The sequence below is a fragment of the Anabrus simplex genome, chromosome 1 (assembly GCF_040414725.1).
Source record: "Anabrus simplex isolate iqAnaSimp1 chromosome 1, ASM4041472v1, whole genome shotgun sequence".
Taxonomy (NCBI): Eukaryota; Metazoa; Arthropoda; class Insecta; order Orthoptera; family Tettigoniidae; genus Anabrus; species Anabrus simplex.
This window is the reverse complement of record NC_090265.1, coordinates 1360608723-1360632864: the sequence shown is the minus strand read 5'-3', so window position 1 is coordinate 1360632864 and position 24142 is coordinate 1360608723. Positions and strand designations below refer to the sequence as shown.

General features: G+C 39.3%; 1 protein-coding gene across 1 annotated transcript in view; it reads right to left on the bottom strand.

Annotated features, from left to right (window-relative positions):
• The window catches only part of LOC136859048 (ras-specific guanine nucleotide-releasing factor 2), a 1472247-nt gene that overhangs the window by 990055 nt on the left and 458050 nt on the right, over positions 1–24142 (bottom strand). The window contains exon 3 of the mRNA XM_068225766.1: positions 16110–16216. Coding sequence (XP_068081867.1) covers positions 16110–16216 — 107 coding nt within the window. The remainder of the gene's footprint in view (positions 1–16109; positions 16217–24142) is intronic.

The window sequence follows — 24142 nt, the reverse complement described above, 5'->3', positions numbered from 1 at the left end:
TCATTGTCGGCCATTCAATGCAGAGCACGAAACCCCGCAGAAAGTATTCATTTTCTCCGTCACTTGAAGAGTAAGCGAAATTATGCTCATAACAAAAAGTTGCCGTTTCACGGGCAGTCCACGGATTTTAAAAAAAATACAGTAGTCAGTAGTATATGAGAAAATTGGAAGAAAACTGTTGCGGTTTTCCTATAAACCCCAATTCTGTTTAATGATTTTTAAATCATATGCATATCTAAACCTTCCCTTGATGAGTATGCTCTATATATGAAGTTTGGTCGAGATATATCCTGCCGTTTCGCCGTGATGGTAAACAGACGGACAAACAGGCACGAAAGCTAAAATCCACTGATACGGTCTTGAGTTAACCTAAATCCGATACATATCTGCAAAATTGGCAAAACAAACAAAATTACAGAGAGCGGACCCCTACAATTTTTGTATAGATGCTCCATGGATGTACTCGGAATTCACGTAACCACAAAGGCATAGAGACTAGCGTTATAGTTGATTTTAGAAATTTCAAGAGACCGATCTTCCTAGATAATGTAGAGTTCATCCTTGGCTTCCATAGAGAATACTGTAATGTATCTAAAAACTCGGAAATTTGTACAAAATATACGGTACATAATACATATCCAGTACATGGTCCATTTCAGACGAAGAATGTAGAATAGTTTAACAGACCGTGGGAGTTTCAACTCCAAGAATAAATAGACTTCGCAGCCAAGCCTCTATAGTTGAAAAAATGCTTTTAAAATATTAATTCCAGTTATCTTTGTTGAAAAGCCTTTATGTTTATTCAAGATCCTGACACTATCTATGAACATTGAATACGTACAATCAACTCCGGAGGCAGAAAGTACTTTTAGTAGCGTATCCGTACCGCACAATGTACAGGTAAAATTATTTAATTGTATACAGATGGGTGGTCATCTAGATGCGGAAATCTTCGCATGTAGGTTTCCTAGAGTCATTGCTTAAGTGAATCGATGTATGTCTAAGCATTAAACACTGAACTAACTGGAGTGGTCCACAGACGAGTAAAATGTAAATATCGTTCTGATTAGGACGAAGATTATTCTGATGACGCCCTCGGTGACGCAATCAGTTACTTGTTCTCTTTCCAAGATTGCATGTTTGAACCCACGTTAGATCGGTAGCACACCGTGTCGTTAATTTTCGGCACTAAAAAAAAAAAAACTCCTGGGTCATATTCCGAAACAGTGATATATCTAAACATGTGTGATGTGTGGCTATACTGAAGGGACGTTAAACTAAGAACATTATTATTATTATTATTATTATTATTATTATAAAACTGTATGAAATTGTAAGTAATATTAAGCAATTAGTTTGACGTCACTTCTGACCTTTAACGGTAAATTATCTCCCTTTACCACGCTGTGAACTACTGATAAACGGCCACCCTAATTATTCATCTATTGCGTTGGGAACGGCTGTCTTCGGGAGTTGATTATCAGTCTAGATCACTTTACCTCCTAATCCTCTTGTCTCGAGGGACGGATTCAGGGCACGTTATTTCTAAGCGGTTGAAAGCACTCAAACGATCACATTGGATTACCGTAGAAAGACAGTAGTGAAGGCGGCGTAATTCATTACTTCAATAATAATTGTACCGGGCGGTACCCTCCACGCCGCTAGTTCAAATATTGCGCCAATTGAAACTCCTTTACAGGAGAAAGCCTGAACTTTAAAAAGAACTGTATTAACTCAACAGCTTCTCCGAAGATGGCTCTGTGTGAATTTTGATGTGTTTTTGTTTGTCATTGATCAAGAAGTGTGGACGTTCTCTACCAGATTTCTCTACAAAAAACTATGATCATGCACTCTGGTGCAAAGGAATGAACCTTCTTGAAGAAATTTGGTATTCAAAAGTTGTTGTCTTTACTAAATTTTGTTCATTTATTTTTGGGTTGGCAATATTATTCCTTCCTTCCGCCAGGTTTGAACTTAGCCAATTCCGAATTTCTTTAATTAATTCTCAGCCAATCATGTATGTCTTCTTCGATATGGGTATGCAACTCTAAGCTATCCATTAAAGTTAAGAGGGCGGGTCTTAATTACCCCTGAAAGGTCTCGAATTTTCCGCGAGGATATAAAAACTGCTGATTTTCTTGTCTCCGCACCACTAGTATAACATCTAACTCAGTGTGTGAATATGTAGCAGGGAGCGGGAAGCGCCTCGTTCTTCAGACAGCAGATCTTCAACAAGGTAATGGCCTTTTAACATCTTTATTTCTTGCTAGCTCAGCAGTCTAACTCTCGGGGAGGGTTCGAAACCTTTAATATGTAACCTATTAAACATGTAAACCCTTTTCCTGGTAAACTTCAGTTTTCTTGAACTTTACTTCGGGGATAGATAGTGCTTTACCCTCTCTTGCTCCCCTTCATTTGAAATTGAGGTGACTACGTTTTCGCAACCGTTTCTTCTCTTCCTTAATGTATTAAAGTTTGTTCATACGAGTTACCTCCCTAGCTTGGGATTAGCCCCTGTGTATCGGCTTAGCGCCACTTATGTTTTAAAATGTAGATTTAGGAATGCAATTTCACGCCTCCATCCTTTTGTTTTGGGCCATTTAAATTAACCTGGTTTTTTCACACTAAGGCCCAGTAGATTGGGTACGAGATACCCCTGTTTATTTATAAGTATGCCTTAAGGGCCGTCAAGTGTAAAGTTTGTTTATGGCCTTCTGATAGGCTTGAACTATCGAGAGCGGGTCAGCTCTTTATGGTGTTGTGATAAAGGTGCCTTAAAGAGGCTTGAAATGTAAGGTTGGGAGCTAATGCTCCATGTATTAAGGGTTTTCTGCCCTTTGGTGTTTTGTGATTGTGAGCTGAGAGCTCAAGGATTGATGAATTTGGGCCCGTAGCCCAGAATTTGTAAAGACCACTTACTGGTGCTTTCTTGTAAAGCGGCATTGTACCTGATTTTCCTTGTTATTTCCCCCTAGTGGAAACTGTTTAAATTTTTCTCTTGGTTGTGTACCTAACTTAACTTGTTGTTATTTGTTGTACGCTCAAAATTCTATATCACCATTGTTAAGTTTTGAAAATATAACCTTGTTGAAATTTTAATTCATCTTTCGAACTTGTAGTTAGACCCATTCCAGCCCGCACCTTCTTTCACCTCTGACTTCCACGGATAACTCCGTAACAATAATAATCATAATCATAATAATAATAATTGTCCCATACGTTAAATTGTGCACTAAGGACAGTTCAGTTTTTCATGTGATAAGTGTCATGATTAATGTTAATGGAAGCAAGCTAGACGTTCCTAGAATGACTATTGTGCATCGTGAAATACCTTGGAAATCATCAGAGTTATTACTCAGAATCTTGATTTGAATGAGTGGGAGGAGTACAAATAATTATTAAAACTTAATGACCAAACCGCCGGGATGAATGAGATATTTAATGAGAAGCTGAGTGTTTAAACTTGTGATATTTGCCGGCGGAGTATACGGTTAGAGTTGGTCTCTAGGAAAATAATTACTGTATGGAACACTTGCATATTGTAATGGTTATGGATTCAACCACGCTGTGAATTTACGTGTGATCATTTAACTATAGAATTTATTTCGCACTCAACTTTAGTTAGGGTGATTTCTACCACTTCGAAGCTGATGCCAGCCAAGTTGAAAATTTCTGATGCGTGATTAAATCTCTTTTTTAGCTTATTCTTCATCAGGGTTGAATGTCATGTGTACGCCATTGTTATAAAAATGGGATTAAAACAGTTAAGTAATTTACCTTTAATTCGGTCACCAATCTACGTGTGATTTAGTGAATTTAGAGGCATGAATGCTAAGAGCCTCTAATTAATACTACTGAATTAGACGTGATAAAACTCATGGCTTAAAATTAATAACGCGACGACCGTGTAAAATAAATATATATTAGCGTGTGATTTATGCTTTTTGTGTGCTGTTTTATTTGTTTTTGTGCTTTGATTTGTTCATGTTCATGTTTGACTGTTTACTGGGTGCTGATTTACACTGTGTTATGCTGCAGTGGGAATACTTTCAGCGTTGTTTAGGATTATTCTTCGAGAAGTGGAAAGGGTGTAAACAATATTTATAATGTGATAATTTGATACTGTAGTAGCTAAATACTTGATAATTTACTAATTCTCTGATTTTTATGAATAATTAGTAGGATCGTAATATATTATTAAAATTAATACAAATCTCCAAGACCACAAGGTCAACAAATTCGAAAAAATGTGTATTTTGTGCACGAGATTAACAAGGTCAACAAAAATGTTTTGTGAATGAAATCAACAGGAACTACAAAAATTAATTGTTGAAGGTTAATTATTAATATCACCATTATTTATTAACTACGTTTATTTTGTTAGAAAATTATATTGATTATTGAAAGAATTATTTCAAGGAGAACAAGATTCATTTAGTTAATAACAAGGGTTTGTGAGTGGACTTGATTGGAAACCGTTGTTTTTCTGAATATGATTTATTATTTCGTGTTCATGTAAACTTAAAGCTCACAGGTGAGCTCAAAACAACAAATTATGAATTTTACTGAGACAATAATACTTAGGAATTTGAGATTAATTTCAAAAATTAAGTTGATTTTATGTGAATAATTTATTGGAGAAGATGGGAATCCTTAGTTTATTTTATTAATAATTCTGAAATAGTTCGCTATTAAAAATTAATTCAGTGTTGTTCTGTACTTATGGAATGAAGACATGTAATCATACAGATGGATATTATGGAAATAACATGTGAAAATGGAGTGTGAAACACTTAATTGACGATTTTTTCAATGACAACTGGATTTACTAATCGTCAAAATGCATTTATAGTTATTGATTTATCCTCATATAATTTGCTTTTGCCACAAAATTAATGATTTTTATAATACATGCCACTTCATTGCTTTTGTGATTGTTATTTATGCTTTTTATGTCATCGCGTCTTCTTATGTCCTTAATTTTGGTTTGGCCATATGGATGGTCCACGCTATGGTATCCTCGTGTCTGTCGCTGAGTATATCCAGGTTAATGGGATATAAGAATTGGCGCCGCGCTCTGGGGCACAATTCGGGCAAACCAATGTTTTGTGGCCTGACAAACGGAATAAATTTGATGTTCATTAAGGATATTTCACATGATCAATGGATGATAATTGAAGGGTTAAAAGCCAAATAGGGCTAATGCCATTTTTAAATACGGAGAGAATTGGGATAAGGTTAATGTTTACGAACTCCTATAATTCACAGAAACAGATTACAAAGAATACAACATATGAATATTGCAGTTATGATATTCGAAATTCACGACAAAGCAAAATGTAAAGTTTATCTGTTTTTAATACCAACTACAAAGGGATAAACACCATAATTTTTCACTAAATTGGATTTGGTACACTTTATTCTAAACAAAAAGTACACATGTTGACAAGTTGTTAGGGGACCATCTTCACATGATATTGTAATGTATTTTATTTGACTTCAGCTACACACAAATTCAAAAATTTATCAAACTTACGGTTACCATTAATGCTTTCACGGCCTGTACTTATGGACGTGATACAGACTTTTGGGCTTATGCCGTGTCAAGAAAATCGGGCGGTCTAACAATGCTGCCAACCTCTTCACTTTGGAACTAACACTAGTGACAAGTAAAGCTATAGCACTGCATTTTTTTTGACACGTCATAAGCCCAAAAGCCTATATCATGTCTAAAACTTACGGTTAACTGAAGGAATGAATTGAAGCATGGGCATTAAATAATCAAGCAGCTTTTTCTAGTTTAATGGGAGCTGTGTATGCATGACTTAGAGAAGGGTAAGGTGATATCTTTACAGGTGGCCTGCCGTTACGAGAACGTTAAATATTAAGGATTTTCCATTTCATTAAAAGTGTACCAGAACTGAAGTATATCGAAACCACACATTGAAGGTTTTCGACGATGTAAGGATAGGAAAATACTGTGAATGCTTAGGTAGTAGATGTGCCTGGTGTGAAAATGGGAAAACTTGGAAAACCGTCTTGAAGACTACTGTCACTGAAATTCGAACACACCTTCTCCCGAAAGCAAGCTCAGAACTACACAAACCAAAACACACGGCCAACTTACTCGGTCCCGGAACCTCTTCCTCAGCTACTGATTGAATCATAAAGTTATTTGAGAGCTTCTTAATGTTCGCAAAATTTTTTGGTGCATTGTGTTTACACTACTCTCCTTAACACAGCTACTCTTCTAGCATGAACAATGTATTTATCTACTTTTTAGGTTTCATTGGTACTAAACTCGCTTTCATTAGGCAAATATGAATGACATGATGGCATTAACTCAGTTTCGACAGTTGGTGGATTTGGTCCACTATGGGTCTCAGCTCTTCAATTGTCCTATATGTTTAAATTATATATAACTGAACTGATGTATTAGTGAGCTCTAGACTTTTTCTGTAAATTTGAATCATGGATATTTCGATAAAACACTCACTCAGAACAGGATATCTTGTTGAGTTGTCTTAGATTGGATTCGATCACGTAAATTAATTAAGGTAAGTGAAATTCTTACTTTATAGGGCAGGTTCAACTTATAAGATAATAGAAATGGACGTGGAAAGGTTTCGACAGTTATTGGAGGAGAGTGCTAAGGTAAGTCAAGAGGAGCTTAGGAATAGTCAGACAGGTCTTGAATAGCGTCTAAGTCAGACACCAAGTTTACAAGTTAATCAAGAAGAACTTAGAAAGAGCCAAGTAGTTCTAGAAGATCGTTTAGCCCATAATCAGACATTATTGGAAGAACGTTTAAGAAATAATAACTTATGTATAGCAAGACAAATCTTGAAGAGCACGTGGGTGAAACATTAGATGAAATGAAGCTCGTCAATGGTAAAATGGCTTCCGGTAAAAGTGAAATACGGGCAGTGAAAATTAACCTAAATAATATCACAACTTTTATTTCCGAAACACCGAACAAGTTTAGTGAAAGACTAGCTAATGTTAAGCAGGATATTGTGGACGGTTTTTTACAATTATAAGAAACTGGTGAAAGCTTACATTAAAGAAGAAGAAAACAGGAATCGATGAGTCAAAATCCGAACTTGAGGCAATGAAATTAACTTGGGCACGTAGATTCAAAGGAGTCTGTGATGATATAATCCAGGTAGACAAAGGCATACGCCAGGAAATTAATTTAGCTCAAGAGGACATCATAGATTGGTTCGATTATATCAAGGTAATTACGGATGGGAATCAAGAAAATATTAAGGAGACGAAAGAGACCTTAAATTATGAGGTTGTGAACTCCAGGACAACAAAGGAAAATCAGGAAGAAAGGTGAAATAATTCTCGGACAAGATGGAACATTTTGAGAAGGAGACTAAAACCTTAAAACTCCTTTGCGGCGAGTACCAGAGTGCTGGCGACTTCGTTAATGGGAAGGACAAGGAAGAGAGAAGAAAATCTGAAGCAGAAATAAATTAATTATACTCCAGTAGGCAGAATCTCGCATCACATCAATGAAGATGCCATTGGCCGAACTTCCGGAAATATTTTCCAGACGTCCAGTTGATCAAATCATCTTCAGATTGTCAATATAATCCGATTGCAGGAGTGCCAACCGAAGAAATTCAACACCCAAAAAGGGTTCAGTCTTAAAAAATATACTAAGGATATTCAAGAGTACCGGGCGAGTTGGCCGTGCGGTTAGGAGCTGTGAGCTTGCATCCGGGAGATAGTGGGTTAGAATCCCACTGTCGGCAGCCCTGGAGATGGTTTTCCATGGTTTCCCATTTCCACATCAGGAAAATTCTGGGGCTGTACCTTAATTAAGGCCACAGCCGCTTCCTTCCCATTCCTAGGCTTTTCCTATTCATTCGTCGTCATAAGACCTATCTATGTCGGTGCGACGTAAAACAAATAGCAAAAAATAGATATTCAAGAGTATACCCGCGATGCTAAAATACCTCCAGAAAGGCAACTAAGAGTAACGGAGAAATAGCTATAATTTCAGCCTTGAATTGCCACATTCCATTTATATACACGTTCAATGACTTCGAAGGATTCTGTAAGACCCTCCTAGATAAACAATGAAATACCGATGTCCAACATAATTGAAGACCGAATTCTATGCTCGAAATAGTTATCCTAGTTACCTCAAAATACGCTGACTTCTTTACCAGTCAACTACGAAAAATTTCATTAACTACATTCACCACCCTCGGAGCAGGAGTTATGTAGGGTAATTGAAGGACAGCTACCATCGAATGTTCTAAGAATTATGATACCGACGATCATCCAAACTGCTGTACAGGCCGAGGGTTTATTTTGTCATCCGGATGTGACATCCAAGTATCGTCAAGGAAGTAGTACATGCATACAAGAACACCAATCCGTACTCCAAAATCAAGCCAGCGGAAACAAGGAGTCATGTTCGGATAACAAAAAATTCCAGTATCAAAGAACGGAAGGAAGTCAATCTAGGGGACGGAATGGAAGTCCTAGGAGTAACTGCCAGAATGATAGAAATAATTCCAGAAGAGGTAGCCTAGAGAAATTACAGATAATAGAAGTGCTGAAGGAGAGAACCGTACTCGAGACCCAGGAGTAGAAACTGGAGAAACAAGCAAAACTCTAATCAGTTAAGAGAGACACTTCAACTGAGGCATCGAGAAAGTGTGAAGTACCTGGCTGAACTCCAAAGAATGAAACAAAGTGGGATAAATGGAAGAACGCGATCTGGAGTCGAAACACCAATATGGAAATGGTTGGTGCTAAGAGTTGTGCACATGAGAAGGGGAAGATAAGGAAAGCCTCAGACCGAACTTAAATCTGACACTAGTTATGAGCTTGGGATCGGTAGCAAAAACTCCGATGGCGTAAGAACTGATCTGGACACGAGTCATGAGCATTTCAATCGACATGTAAATTTAAACCAAAATCGACCTCAAAATCGTGACCAGAAAAAAGGAATGTGTTATCATTCAGCTTGACTCGTGGATAACAAGATAAGAAAACTTATTAGATCATATGGAGAACGAACCGGAAATTAAACATAAACTTCCTGTGGTAATCATGCCTATTAATGGTCTCAACATTAAGAGCTTGTTAGATACTGGACCCAGCGTGAGCGATATATTGAAGGCATTATTAAATAATCTGAAGAAGATAACTCAAGAACCAGCCATGCTTGTCTCTTAGATCAAAATCTGGGGGATAATAATTCCAGATAAGACTGCGACTTGTAAAGAACAAGTATTCTTTCAGCTAGAGATTGGAAACTGTATGTTTTGTCATCCATTTATAGACATGTTTCACTCCCAATACAATGTAATATTTGGTGCATATTTCCTACGAGCTTATCAGGCAACTATTGACTTGGAAAATAATCAGATCAATTTAAAGAAGGTCGATATTGAAGTTAGTTGTTATGTAAAGTTAGGAGAACCAGGTGAAGATTATTACCACATGGTAGAGCTGAACGACTTATCCTCGAGGTACAGAAGGACACGAAATGACCTGGACAATGCAGAATAAATCATGATGGCGATCGAGAAAGCATTAGAATTGGGTGAACAAAATCCTCGTGCGTTTGATTTGATTTATCAGAAAGCAAGGGAAATTCATGGTTCAGAACTAGAGCAAGAACAGATCAGAGTGTTATACAAACATGTATTTGACTCTAAACCAGAAAAAATTCCTAATTTCCAATATACTCCCTTGGTTTACGTCTGCTGTCCCTTTTAGAAAAACCCATATCCTATCCGAGAGAAATACCATTCACATTTTGAGAAAATCATAGAAGAAATAGAAAGAGACGGTCTTATTGCCAAAGCAAGAACAACTTATATCATCCCATTGGTCGTAATTAAAAAACAAATGGATCCCTCAGGGTATGTTACGCATGATCAGTCAATGAAAAATACACATAGGTTTGCGTAATGAAGGAGTAGCCATTATTAGAGAGCTAGATCGATGCCTTATTCAGGAAGTTAAACTTTCACGATCAGATATATTGATGATATTCTGTTAGTCACTGAAACATATGAAGGTCACCTCTATAAACTGGATAAATTACCATAAAATTTAATAAATGCTTGATTACGCATAAATGTACAAAAATCGCACTTTGTCGTCTTAAAACATTATTTGTGGGGAATATAGTTTATGAAGACGGGGTATAATCAAATCCGGTTAAAGTTGAATCAATAAACAATTTCCCCAAACCAACTAAAGTAAAACAAGCACGTCAATTTCTACGATGTGTCAATTCCTTTCTAACCAATGCTCTAATATCACTCAAACTGCAGCAAACTAACAGAAACTGTTGAAGAAGGGTAATAAATTGTAGTTGAATTACCGTTGTGATCATGCATTCTATGAAACGAAAAAATCTCTTAATAAACAATATCACATCAGGCTATCCGAACTTCAATAAACCATTTATCATTCAAACCTACGCATCAACTGTTGATATTGGCGCTGTGTTTTATAAGGAAGACAACGAAGATCCTGACATGAGAACGTACTTGACATACCTGAGTAAGAAGTTAAGAAAGCACGAAAGAAACTATTCTGTAACAGAGCAGGAAAGTTATCAATAGTGCATGCTCTAAAGTACCATAGAGTTCTTCGTTTCATGGTTCGGACTACTATGGTCAGTGAGATTGTGTCCAGGTGGACTTAATTTGTCCAAAAATTCAACATTAAATTGGAGCACTGTTCAGGGAAATAGAACGTGTTAGCGCATTGCCTTAACATATCACGCCAAGACCATCAGTTTGCATGAACTTGAATTGGTTCCTGAAGACCAAGATTTTCCTCGTAGGGTGGGATATCTTATACAATCTCAGAAGGGAGATTAGACCAATCATCAATTCTTTTCTGAGGAGGATACTGCCACGCGATCTCAGCTACGATCATATCCACCAGAGAACTCAAATTTACATGTGCTTGGATTGGACTTACCGATTTCTAGACCCAGCACATACTGTTGCACTTGTGAATCTAAAAGAGGATCTAATATGTCATGGAGGTGTTGATTAGGTATTTTGTACGATCCAGGAAACATTCATCTGGGATGGGTTAAGAATATGAATACGAGATACTCTGCGAACATGTGACACCTGTCGGAGAGTAATGCCAAGCTCATATTTATTACGACAATCCCTGATTCCACTGATACCATCATGTCCTCATGAGCTATACGCAATGGATGTACTTGGACCGATCGCAACCTAAAAAGGTTTAACCGCTATGTTATTATCAATATTGCCTTTTTTACAAATATTTGACTCTCTATCCTGTTAAATAAGCTAATTCTAAGTGAATTTTCAGGAGGATATAAAAAAATCTGATATCACAGATGGGAAAACCTGAATTTAACTGATTGCGAGATCCTTGTGCCTACTGCTGAGTATATCCGGGTTAACGGGGATAGTATTATTACTATTGTTGCTTAGAAAATACTGTAATTACTGCATTAACTAAAATAACATGCTTAACATTAATTTGAAATGAATACTTTATGAGATATATGATCACTTCCCTCTCAATAGGTGCACATAGTGTCCGGAGCAAGATTAATGAAAGGTGTGTGGCAAACAAGGGGCTCAAGTTGAACCTGACGTTGCTGTTACTTAGTTTGCAAGGAATTCTTTCAACCCGCTTGGGTCCTCTCGATTGGGACGGTATAAAATTTGTAAGCTCTGTGGAGGACTCTATTCTCCCATTCTACATAGCCTTTACCTTTCGCTACACGGTACTCACATTCCTCTTACGATAGTCAATCAGTAAATCACACGTACCGTACGAAATAATAAGTCTTGGCTAGACGTTTTACGTCACTCTAACAGGTATAGGTTTTCGGTGACAGTGGAAGGAGGAAGGACAGTTGTAGTGGATATTTTTATTCTAAGGGGAAGTACAACTTGTTAACTACCCCCATTGGGAAATTAGTGACCAGAGCATTGATGAAGGTACAGCGCCGCCTAGTGGGAAAATATGAAACACGTAAAACCAACTTCAGGGTCGCTGACGGTGGGATTCGGACCCATCATCTTCTGAATGTAAGTTTACACCTACACGACCGGTAGCGCGTAGCCAATCCAATAATACACGGGTAAGTCGAAAAAGTGGATTTCCCTGTTTTACTGCTCAGAAATAAAGGGACGGTACTAGCTCGCTCGAACGTACGTATCCGATGATTTGTAAATACACCGATGCAGGAGTCAGTAAACTGGAACCGTGACAGAGGGAATGATGCAAATCGGTGAATTTACTAAAAGCTCCGTGAGGACTCCATTATTCCCTTCTACATAGCCTTTACCCGTGCAGTGATCGTTTTCTACGGGAAAAATCAGAGAATTTCTTAATATTCATATGAGGATTGTATAAACGGAGAGTAAGTGAAATATGTCCAAAAACTGCGTAAATAGTGTGGTGAATTTGCACAGGATCGAATGACTGTGAAAGACTAACTGCGGAGTGATCGTTTATCAGACGTATTCGTTAAAGCTATTGATGAAATGAAGAGGCTGGGGAGACGTGTAATGCTGAATCAGTAAAAGGTGTTCACCGAACAGGACGCCATGTTCTATCGTAGAAAAATAGGAGACACTCATTTTACGCTATGAGAAATGCTTTGGTGATTACACCGAAAAATGAAGAAGTGTTCCTTATCTTCATCTATCTTTGCCTATTTAGCAAGAAAATACTTAGGAAACTTATCTCTTGAATTAATCTCGCAACTAATACACGTAGGCCTATATGATCACAACTGTAAACAAAGAAGTGTATTTGTTAACGTGTCTCAACAGACTATAATTTATTGTTGTCTTTTAACGTAAGGTGTTGTGTATTCAAATGCGTATAAATCAGAGATGTGAAAACTGGTGATACAAACGTACACTGACCCTGGAACATGCGTGGCGTTTTCTTTCTACTATTGCTGTTGTGGTGGTGTGTTCTTAAAAAAAACATTTTCCCCATAAAGGGAATCTGAGCCGTGGCTTATACAGGTGCAATTCATTTCAGATATAGAAGGACCATAATTGAGATACATAAGAGATATTTTCACATCACCTTCAGTAGACATATCTGCGTCCGTACGGTGTTACTCTCCACATATGTACAGCTAACTTCCTGAATGTATTCGACTGACTGTTTCATTTCCTACATTTAAACACAAACTTTCGAAACATTTACGGAAGAATCTATTTGTTCTCCTAGTTATATCACTTATAGGATAAATGTGCTGCACCTCTCTAATGAGTATAACGCACCTTCTGCTTTATTTCCTTACAAAACATTAATCTACAGGTATTCTGGGTCAAAATCGAAAGTATTTCCAGTGCTTAATACTAAGCTTACAATACTATAGGTTGAACTTACTACTAGCTTTTTTTTGCTATTTGCTTTACGTCGCACCGACACAGATATGTCTTACGGCGACGATGGGATAGGAAAGGCCCAGGAAGTGGAAGGAAGCGGCCGTGGCCTTAATTAAGGTACAGCCCCGGCATTTGCCTGGTGTGAAAATGGGAAACCACGGAAACCCATCTTCAGGGCTGCCGACAGTGGGGCTCGAACCCACTATCTCTCGATTACTGGATACTGGCCGCACTTAAGCGAATGCAGCTATCGAGCTCGGTAAGGATCTTTCAGAACAGTCACTATGTGCATAGCGTTTTTCCCTCCCACACCATACTGTATGTTCTGTCAGCCATCACTTGTGTTCCCCGCTCTCGTCCCTATCATTTTCCTGCTGTAAAGACAACCACTACTTCCTGCTCAGCTGTTATAAGCACCTGTCCTAAAGCCTGTATCGTGTATTTATAGTAACTCTTTACTATATTAAAGTTGAGCGAGTTGGCCATACAGTTTGGGTCGCGGAGGTGTGGACTTGCATCCGGGAGATGGCAGGTTCAAAGCCCACCGTCGGAAGCCTTGAAGATGGTTTTCCGAGTTTTTCCATTTTACACCAGGCAAGTGATAGGACTGTACTTCGATTAAGGCCACGGTCTCTACCTTCTCATTCCCAGCCATTTTCCATCCTGGCGTCATGGAAAACCTTCCATGTGTTAGTGCAACACTATACCACTATTATAATATATAAAACTATCGATTTTGACCCAGAATACCTGTAATGGATTGCTTGAATCCATCGGCGTAGTCGTAACACAATACGATGCCTCGGGACTTGATAAATATAGGAAGTAAGCAATCAAGCACCCATGTTTATAGCTTTAAGGACTATTGATATTTAGATTACAGTCACAAAATCTGCAGTTTTCCGGAAAACAAGGACATAAATTTTCAATTCAAAACTCCTACATTGCTTTGCCGAGATTCGAACGGCGACTGCCGAGGTGGGAAGCCAGTGACTCACTCAGCTGTCGATCCGTAAGAGTTTATAATGGAAATTCCGAAACACTGTATATATTTCTGGCCAGTGTTACAGTAGCTGAAGGGTGTTCCGTGACTAAAATTTTGGTCGTTTTCGTCGAAAACATTGCATTTTTAACTTTATGCTTGAATAATACCTTATTTATACCTATTTCAGAAAAATGGCATTACGTTCACCTACCACTACTTATAAATTTTCAAGCGCCATTTCTAAATATAGGTGGTTATTCGCTGTTTCTTATTTCTGACTAATTTTAAAATTTTCCCCTCCTTCATTTTTTGCCTGACAAGAATCAGAGTATTATAGTCTATATGTGTTAACGACCATGTGGCCAAATTCTAACGTAATAAATAATACAATTATGGCTCTAGGTGAATTTTTATTGTTGCATGGTAGAATTAAATAAAAGTATTCATAGATGAAGAACTGATTGACCAATATTATCAACATCGTATGTGGTGATTCTTCATAAAGTTATGTTTAGAACATGGTGGTATTCGTAATTTGAACAAGTTCAAAATTTCATATAAAACTCCCCATAATCGTTGTTATTCTGTTCCAAAAAAGTAGCGGGTGTCCGTGCCCGCGGTGTAGGGGGCGACGCGTCCGCCTGTCACCTGGTGGCCTCTGGTTCGATTCCTGGCCGGGTCAGGGGTTTTAATTGTAAATGATTAATTTCACTGGCATGGGGACTGGGTGTTTGTGTCGTCCTTAACATTCCTTTCCTCACATTCAACACTCTACACTTTCGCAATTACAATTATACGCAGGTTCATATCATTTGGTGCAAGTAGTGGCTAAAGATCTACAGAGGTCGACGCCACGAACAAATACCATTATTTTTTTAAAAAAAGATAGTGGGTTCTATCTTGGCTGGGAATGCTGGCTTTTTCAGGATGAACAAATATGACAGTGCGCATATTTGACTTACGGTAAGTTAAAAAGCTCCCATCATACAAAATATCATCAACGAGGTTTCTCTTAACTCTATACAAAATGAAAGGAACATTAAGTAATATTATTATTTACCAGATACAACTTGGCTTAATGTGATGGTAAATTGGCAAGCTTCAATGGCATCACATCGCAACTTACCTGAAATTTCGTTGAAGAAAATGGCATTACAGTCACAAAATCTGCAGTTTTCCGGAAAGCAAGGACATAAATTTTCAGTTCAAAGCTCCTACATTGCTTTGCAGAGATTCGAACGAATGGATACCGCGTAGAGCATCCTGCACCATAAATCAGTTGCAAGATTTAACTGGAAGTTCCCGAAACAAAGAATGGAAGTTTCACGTCACACCGTAGCTTTCCATTTGCAATTTGACATCCTTATCAGCTTGGAGACTGGCGACAGCGGAGGGGAGTGTTACCAGTCAGCCGAAGTCCACTCTTCTTTGGGGTGAGAGGACAAAGAGCTGATGAAAATGATGATTCACACAGCTTATCTGTCGTATGCGCATGATCTATTGCACAACATCCGGCCCTTACAGGGGCTGGCCAAACGAACTTGATACATTTTCCCTGCGTTTTTTCACGAGTTCCGAAGTCAATTTCCTAAACTCCCTGTTAAAAATCACCGTTAATATTTAGTAGACGAGCATTTCATGGCACTAGATTACATCAGCGAAATCTTAGGTGAGTTGCGATGTGATCTCACTGAAGCTGAAGGTTTCTGGTTAGCTCTGAGCTAAGTACTCACCTCGCTTCGCGTATGGCTTCAATCCAAGTCTTGCAGTCTGACTCGGTCCCTGCTCGCAGCTCGTACTGGCGCTGGTGTTCCCGACGGTACGAGATGGCGAAACAGTGCTGTAACAATACAAGCGAAGCCTCAGTATCGCAGAATAAATAAGATAAAAGATCAATGGGAGCCATAGGAAGTACATTGCGTTATTTAGAATTTGAGGATATCTTCTGGTACCTTACCAGGTAGAATACAGTATATGGTTCATTCGTACTCCCTAATTGATTAGTGCAAGTCAACAAGTAATAATATCTACACATCAAAGATGGACCACAATTCATGGAAACAGAGATAGCACCGATAGAAATGGTCAAGAATGTCAAGTACCTTGGTGAGACCATACAGGATAATGGACTAGAAAAAACTGCAGGGAAGATCGGATATCAAAAATGGAGAGAGCATACGGCTTGAAAAAACAAAAACATCTACAATAAGAAATGCTTATGATGAAATTCCAAATTAAAACATTACATCACTGTGGTAAAACCAGATTGCCTGTATGTCAGTGAATGCCTGTCCATGAACTACAAGCTGGAGAAGCTAGAAGTCCTGGAAAGAAGAATCCTCAGAAAAAAAAATATGGAAGCTGTCCAAATTGAAAGCGGATGGAAACTTCGGAGCAACAAAAAAATTTTACAAGAAGGTGGAAAGAATCTCACAGACCATGAAGAAAAGGAGACTGGCGTTTCTCGGACGTCTGTACAGATTGAACGCAAACAGACTTACTAAATAGATATTTGATTACTTCTGGAGAAAAAGGACCACTTCAGCATGGATTAAGGAAACGAAGAAGGATATGGAAAGATTAAGCATCTCGGAAGTTCAGCTGTTAGAAAGGAATACGTTTAGGAACACAGTGAATAATTTGAAAGGGGTTCAAGCTGCAGGAAAATCTAAGAAGACCGGAAGAGCCTGGACCGATGAACTACGGAAGCAGGCCAGCGAACGCATGAAGGAGTATTAGACACAGAGAAAATTCCGCACGAAGAGAAAGAAATTAAGTTGTAGCGTGTTCCTTAGTGGTCGATTCGCTTGTAAAAAGAAATAGTATTCACATGACCTCAACTACCGATAGCAGATCTTTTGAAGTGGCGTCATCAGGAAGACATTCTAGACAAACAAACACAAACCGACAAATAACATAATTTACCGAATGTATGAAACACTTCGAAATTTCCAAAACTATATCATTATTAACACGTTGAAGGATTTTTCCCATTAGGACGGGAGGCCCCACATACGTTGGTCCCAATTCTGTTCAGTTTCGACCAAATATTTCTAGGTTGAACAAAGCCAGGAACCTGCTCGGCTAAGCCTTGAATTTCTGAACTCTCTGGTGGGGCAAACAATTTTAATTCACGAGACCATCTCTCAGCTAAGCTGAATTTGTCAGCCACAAGATTATTTGCAGTAAAAATAGGTGGATGTCGAGAGGCCCTAATCTCCTATGGCAATTGTTCATAGCAAGCTATACTTTGGTATCGTAAATACGAAGCTCCATATAGTGGTCGGAAGAGCGTGACAACACTTCGCATCCCACCTCAATTGGAGATTAGTGGTATTATTGGTAATCATTCCTTATACGCCAGTGTGGTAACTGGACACGGTTGTAAACCCACCCACCCACATACACACTCCCACTCCCCCCCACCCACACACACACTTCATACACAATGCCAATGAGCAAGAAAAGAAAGCTACAGAATTAAAATCCATACTAAATGTTATGCTTTATATACACAAATTCAACCTATATTGAATTCCAAAAATGAAATTGTGTGTTTAAACATGTTACACGACATTTAAAGCAGGTATAACATGTCAAGCTATAAAGTTTTATAGAGGAGGATTCTGTTGTTATCTGCTTTAAAACCACAGCAGCTCTATGTTTTCCAATTCCACATTGAGAAGGTACTTACTAATTTCCAGAAATCGAAGACAAATATCCATTTAATTTTTATTTGAGCACGTTTTAGCATCATTACAACACCAGGTTCACTCCGTGTGATCTGTCCTGAATTCGTAACTAACGATTTCTGTCTACTGTTGTCCTGATTTAAATCCTATTGATCATTTCGATTCGGTGAACTTTTGGAAATGCTCTATGATTACAGAAACTTAAGAATGGACATCACACCGATAATTGCTCATATATACTCATAATTACTGTCAGTCCTCGTGAACGAGTCAACGAAAGGTAATTATATTGAATATGCTTACAGAGAAAGTGTTTAAACATGTTATATGACATTTAAAGCATGTATAACATATCAAGTTAGACAATGTTAGAGAGGGGATTCTGTTGTTATCCACTTTATAACCACAGTAGATCTGTGTTTTCCAATTCCACAATGAGATGCCTGCTTGCTGAACGCTGCCAACGGCCTAAAAAGGTATACTCACTCGATCCTAGCCTACGAATTAACGAGGGAATCTTTCCTGATCCAGAAAGCCAGAATAAAACACCTTCTGCCAACTATTAATAACTCAGTGAAACTGCTGGGTGAAAGACAATGAGAGAGAAGAGGAATATGGAGCGAGTTCTACACCAGACGTCATCACGTAGTTGCTCTAGGGAGCCGGTGTTACTTGGTCCGCTCGGGACGGGTGATTGTCACGTGACAAGAGAGAAGCAGTCAGGCGGGTTACATACCGTGGCCGTACTGTACTTGCGCCACTGGCCTTCAGTACATACTACGTCATGCACTTCCCCTACTTGCTCGCTAAGCTGCTCTCCTTCCTCGAGAGCGGGGAGCAAACTGGCTCCTAAGACATTTCTCCCCCGATTTACGATGCCTGTTCTACACAACGAACATCATGATTACGACAGACGCAGAGTAAACGAATTATAACCTGGGACACGTAATGACCCGTTTTGCACTCCATGGCTTCCACCATAGAATATGCATAACCAAACATTTTCATGAACTAGGCATTGCCTGTGTTCATGAAGTGTGGAACGAATATTGTGACTGATTCCACGCTAAGAATTCCAAACGACAAGTGGAACCTTTAACAACAGTTTGTACTTCTAAATGATTCACACTTGAGCACATTTTGTGATATTATTATTAATATTCTATTCAGTTTGCGTGGTATATGAGACAGGAGAACTGTCAATGATTATTTATGTCTCTGTACCTAACAATGAAGCTGTTAACAAATGTGTGAAAACAAACCTACCGTTAGCTTTGTATCTCATGTAAGCAAAATTATAATACGAATTATTTACAGAATAATGGAAAGACACATTGAAGCCAAAGTGAGAGAAGAATAATGCATCTCCGGTGAAATATAGGAACATGCGAGGCAATACTGACTGCGTCAGATTTTAGGTGACTGAATAAGAACAATCCCGCGTACTTGGCAAAGGTGGTAATTCAACCACCTTTGAGATTCTTAAAGTGAATGGAATAAGTTATTAGCGCGGTGGGTTATCTATCTTTTGCACAAAATTAAACTGTAGTTACAAGAAACGAATGATAAAAATAGAGAAGGAAATATCTAGAAAGATAGAGTTGCAGCATAACGTCTTCCTTATTTGAAGTTTTATGGAACAAGAAATAAAAGAAATCAAACAAAAATTTGGAGAAGGAGTCACTACTCAAGGAGAGGAAATCTGAGATTTGCGGTTGATATAGTTTTTTGATTTGAATTCACAGACGGTCTTCAGAACTAACTAATGATATACTTGAAGGGTGAGTACAGGCCGTTAAGAATATATAAAAATCGTAATGTAATGCACTCGAAAGTAGTCAAGTGATGAAAAAAAAGCATAGGCTATTAGGAAATTATAAAGCGTAGGAACTGAATGAAAGTTGCTATATGCATCATATAATAATCAGTGATGGCAGAATCTAGGCCCAAGCAAGCAAGGAATTTTTCTTAAGAAAATAGAGTAAATTCGTTGATATAATGTATTTAGTGTGATTCAGCAGCTACTTCCAGTATCGTTCGCTGCAGCCCAACTAACGTGCGCTTTGTTATAGGGGTGACATGTCCCTGCAGGCGTACTGTATAGTACTAATGTTCAGTGAGCACATTTTTCACACGATTCTGAACCCTAGCGAAGTGTTATATCATTCGTTCGCAAAATATGACGCACCGGGCGAGTTGGCCGTGCGGTTAGGGGAACGCGGCTGTGAGCTTGCATCCGGGAGATGGTGGGTTCGAATCCCACTGTCGGCAGCCCTGAAGATGGTTTTCCGTGGTTTACCATTTTCACCAGGCAAGTACTGGGGCTGTACCTTAAATAAAGCCACGGTCGCTTCCTTCCAACTACTAGGCCTTTCCTATCCCATCGTCGCCATAAGACCTATCTGTGTCGGTGCGACGTAAAGCCACTAGCAAAAAAAAAAAAGAATATGACGTCTTGAAATCATGTAGCAATGTCCTTTTACCACGTAAATATGTTAATGTGACGTGCCTCGTGATCGGGTGTAATGAAGAGAGGAATAAACGCAAAAAAACTAGGCAACAGTAGAGTAATAAATGTCTTAAACACCGAACCGGATGGCGTATGTTCTCGGCAGTCGTCGTACTACCAGCATGTTTCCAGCAGTGTAGCGTAGCGGATGTGGTTAAGCGTTCACCTACCAATCGACGGAATACTGCATCGTTCAAACATTTTTGCATCGGTGTGATGTTTGATCCACGTTTGCCACATTCAAACAGTAGAATGACGCTGTTATTCATCTTGTACCCTGCGAATACTCCGCTGGTTAGGGCCTGATTGTACTGTAATCTCTGCTGTCATTCAGAAGGTTTTCCACAGAGAATACGTTGACATGTTCCTCATTTATGGGGAATCAAGACAAAACGCGTGCGAGGCACTGCGTCTGTACCAGGAACGTTATCCCGACAGGCGACACCCGGCTGCTACGACATTGCGTCGTCTTGAAAGACGCCTATGGACAACAGGCGTGATTTCCAACCAGCCACCAGTCCGCGATAGGCCCGTTACATCGAGTGAAACAGAAAAGGCCGTTCTGGAGGCAGCTCGTAGTAATCCACACACCAGTACAAGGATGAATGCACAACAGGTGAACACCGGCCAGCCGTCTGTCTGGCGAATACTGCATGAAGATAAAATTCATTCATGCCACCTTGAAATGCACCAAGAGCTCCAGGGGTGGGATTTCGAAGCTTGAATGGCTATTAGGCAGGCTCGACAATGATGCAGCACTCATATCGCATATCATGTTCTCGGACGAATCACGCTTCCACAATAAAGGGAACGTCAATCGACACAACATGCACGATTGGATTCCGGACAATCTTCACTGGGTGCGACAGGCGGCCCATCAAGTACGATGGGGAGTGAATGTTGGTGTGGAATCTTGGGGGATCGCCTGATTTGACTTTATTTCTTTGAGGGTCATTGGACGGGCTCACGCTACCTTCACTTTCTGCGTCAGGAACTCCCACTGCTACAGGTGGATACACCTTTGCACGATCGTTTGACGATGTGGTTACAACAGGATGGAGCTCTATCACATTCTACTTTGCCCGTTCTTAACCACCTGAATGAGGAACTGCCGGGGAAATGGATAGAACGAGGAGGCCCTGTTTCTAGGCCAACCAGATCACCGGATTTAACGCCGTTAGACTTCTTCTTGTGGGGGGACATTTGAAGAACGTCATTCACACTCAAGCGGAGTACAAAACACTATCTGATCAGGAACAAGACAGTGTCATGCCTGTTACTCACGGTAAAATTTTCTGTCAAATTTATTGTACAATAATTTAATTTTATAAAATATCTGTTGCTCACGGTCAAATTCAAGTTTTATGAAACCTTTGATAACACTTTTGATAAAATAGGACATGTTCTATTCCGTAAAATTAATTTTACGAAACGAACCAATCAGCGAAGGTGACATCACGATGACGCTCTCGCTACGTCGTGAGAAGATTGTGAAGCTCGATTGTAAACAAACACTTCTTTCTAAAATGGCAGGATCCGGGTGGACTAAGGAAGCTGCTAGTGTTTTACTGGACGAATACCAGAAATATCCTTGTTTGTACGAACTTAAAACGCCACTTTATCACAACAGAAGTGCAAGAAGAGAGGCAGAAAACACAATCGCCGAATTCCTATATGAATGCTGGTTTTCTAACCTCAACTAATTTTTGACAAACGACAGCAATCCTCTACCTTCTTCTCTTCTTTTCATCCAATCCCGAGTCCAGCATTTCCTGGCATTTCTTTTCTTTCTTTTTACGACTGTACAACATATAATTGCAGCTAAAGCAGCAAGTTTTGCTTTGTTTCTTGGAGCCGCACTCTCAAACAAACTGTAAGTTGAACAGCTGATTCTTGGTTTAAAAGTTTAGCGATAGATGGCAGCAATCTTAGTTCAGAAGTGAGTTCATAGATGGCCATACTGATGCTTTCACGGATTTTATAAAATAATTTTACCGTGAGCAACACAACTTGTTTTCACCAAAGTTTTATACAATTAATTGTTCAACAAATTTTACGAAACATTTTACCGTGAGCAATAGGCATCAGTCCTGGCTGAGAAGAACTACGAAATGAAGTGAAATGACGTACGGGTTATAGTATCGGGAGTGTCTAAGGACAAGGTGCAGGTCTTTTGATTTGATTCCCTTAGGCGACCTGCGCGTCGTGATGAGGATGAAGTTATGATGAAGACGACACATACACCCATCCCCCGCGCCAGCGAAATTACCAATGATGGTTAAAATTCACGACCCCGCCGAGAATCGAACTCGGGACCCCTGTGACCAAAGGCCAGCATGCTAAACATTTAGCCATGAAGACGGACAAGAACTACGAAATTTACGAGAAAGTCCACTGTGTTTCAGAAAATCAAAGTACACGGAGAATAGATATCATAGAGGCCGACAGGAAGACTATTTCGGGATCTTATTGATCCCACCGTACGGTTTGAATCTGACAAAGATCACCCAGGGGCAGTCGACTGAGAGGAGAAGGATATCTACGAGCCAACAGTAAACTATCTGAAGCCTCTGAAGCGCCGGTAAACCACGACCGGCTCCGGCAACTCATCACGGACGCCTGGCAAACAATTACACCTGGAATGCTTCAGGGCGCAAGACGATCTATTGGACACCTGGTCCGAATGTATATAAACCAAAACGGTTGTCACGTCGAACTTTTGCTGCGATAAAATATTGTCAGGTTAAAATTGAAATTTCAAATCTGAGTAATCTCGAAACGATCACAGATATTAAAAATACCTACGTTAAAAAAGGTATGAACATATACCCGTTAGGCTGTGAAATGCGGTTCGTATGACAAAGCTCGCAATAGTTCAGTTATGAAGAATATACTCCATGATGACTGAGAAGCTTCCACGATCTCAACAATGTCACGGTTACAGGGCTTCTGGTAGACCATAGAGGCACCATTCAAAAAATGTTCTCCCACTTTTGCGGCTTCCTATTGTTTCCGGTCTGTATGTGTCCGACCTGCTAACTAACCGGTCCTTCTTAGGGCCACAAACACATTCATTCACACACAATTTGCATGAAAGCGCGTATTGAACTTACATTGCGTGCGGTACGTATTAAACAAATATTTCAAAAATTCGTAACCTTCGCCACGGACTCCAACCTCCCACCTGACATGCAAGACCCCTCCACCACGCCTTTACCAACTACACTACGTTCCGTACGGCACACTGAGCAGCATATAGCAAGTATTAGGTTTACTGCGGTCACAATATCAAAATAGTGTTTTGCCAGCGTGTCAGGTTCATATGATCTAGAAGGCACACGCATGCCTTCCAGTGTTTCATACGAGTATAACATTACGGCGTCCTATCATGGTGAGGCGGTAAATACCAAGATATCCGGTTGTGTTGTCTGAGCATACCGACAGGGCAGATGTTTTCAGGACGGAATGAATATTGTGGGTTGCATAAAACTACATTGGAAGGGGCGGGTGAATCACACTATATATACCAGCCCCTTATAATTCTTCGACGCTGGTAAACCATTTT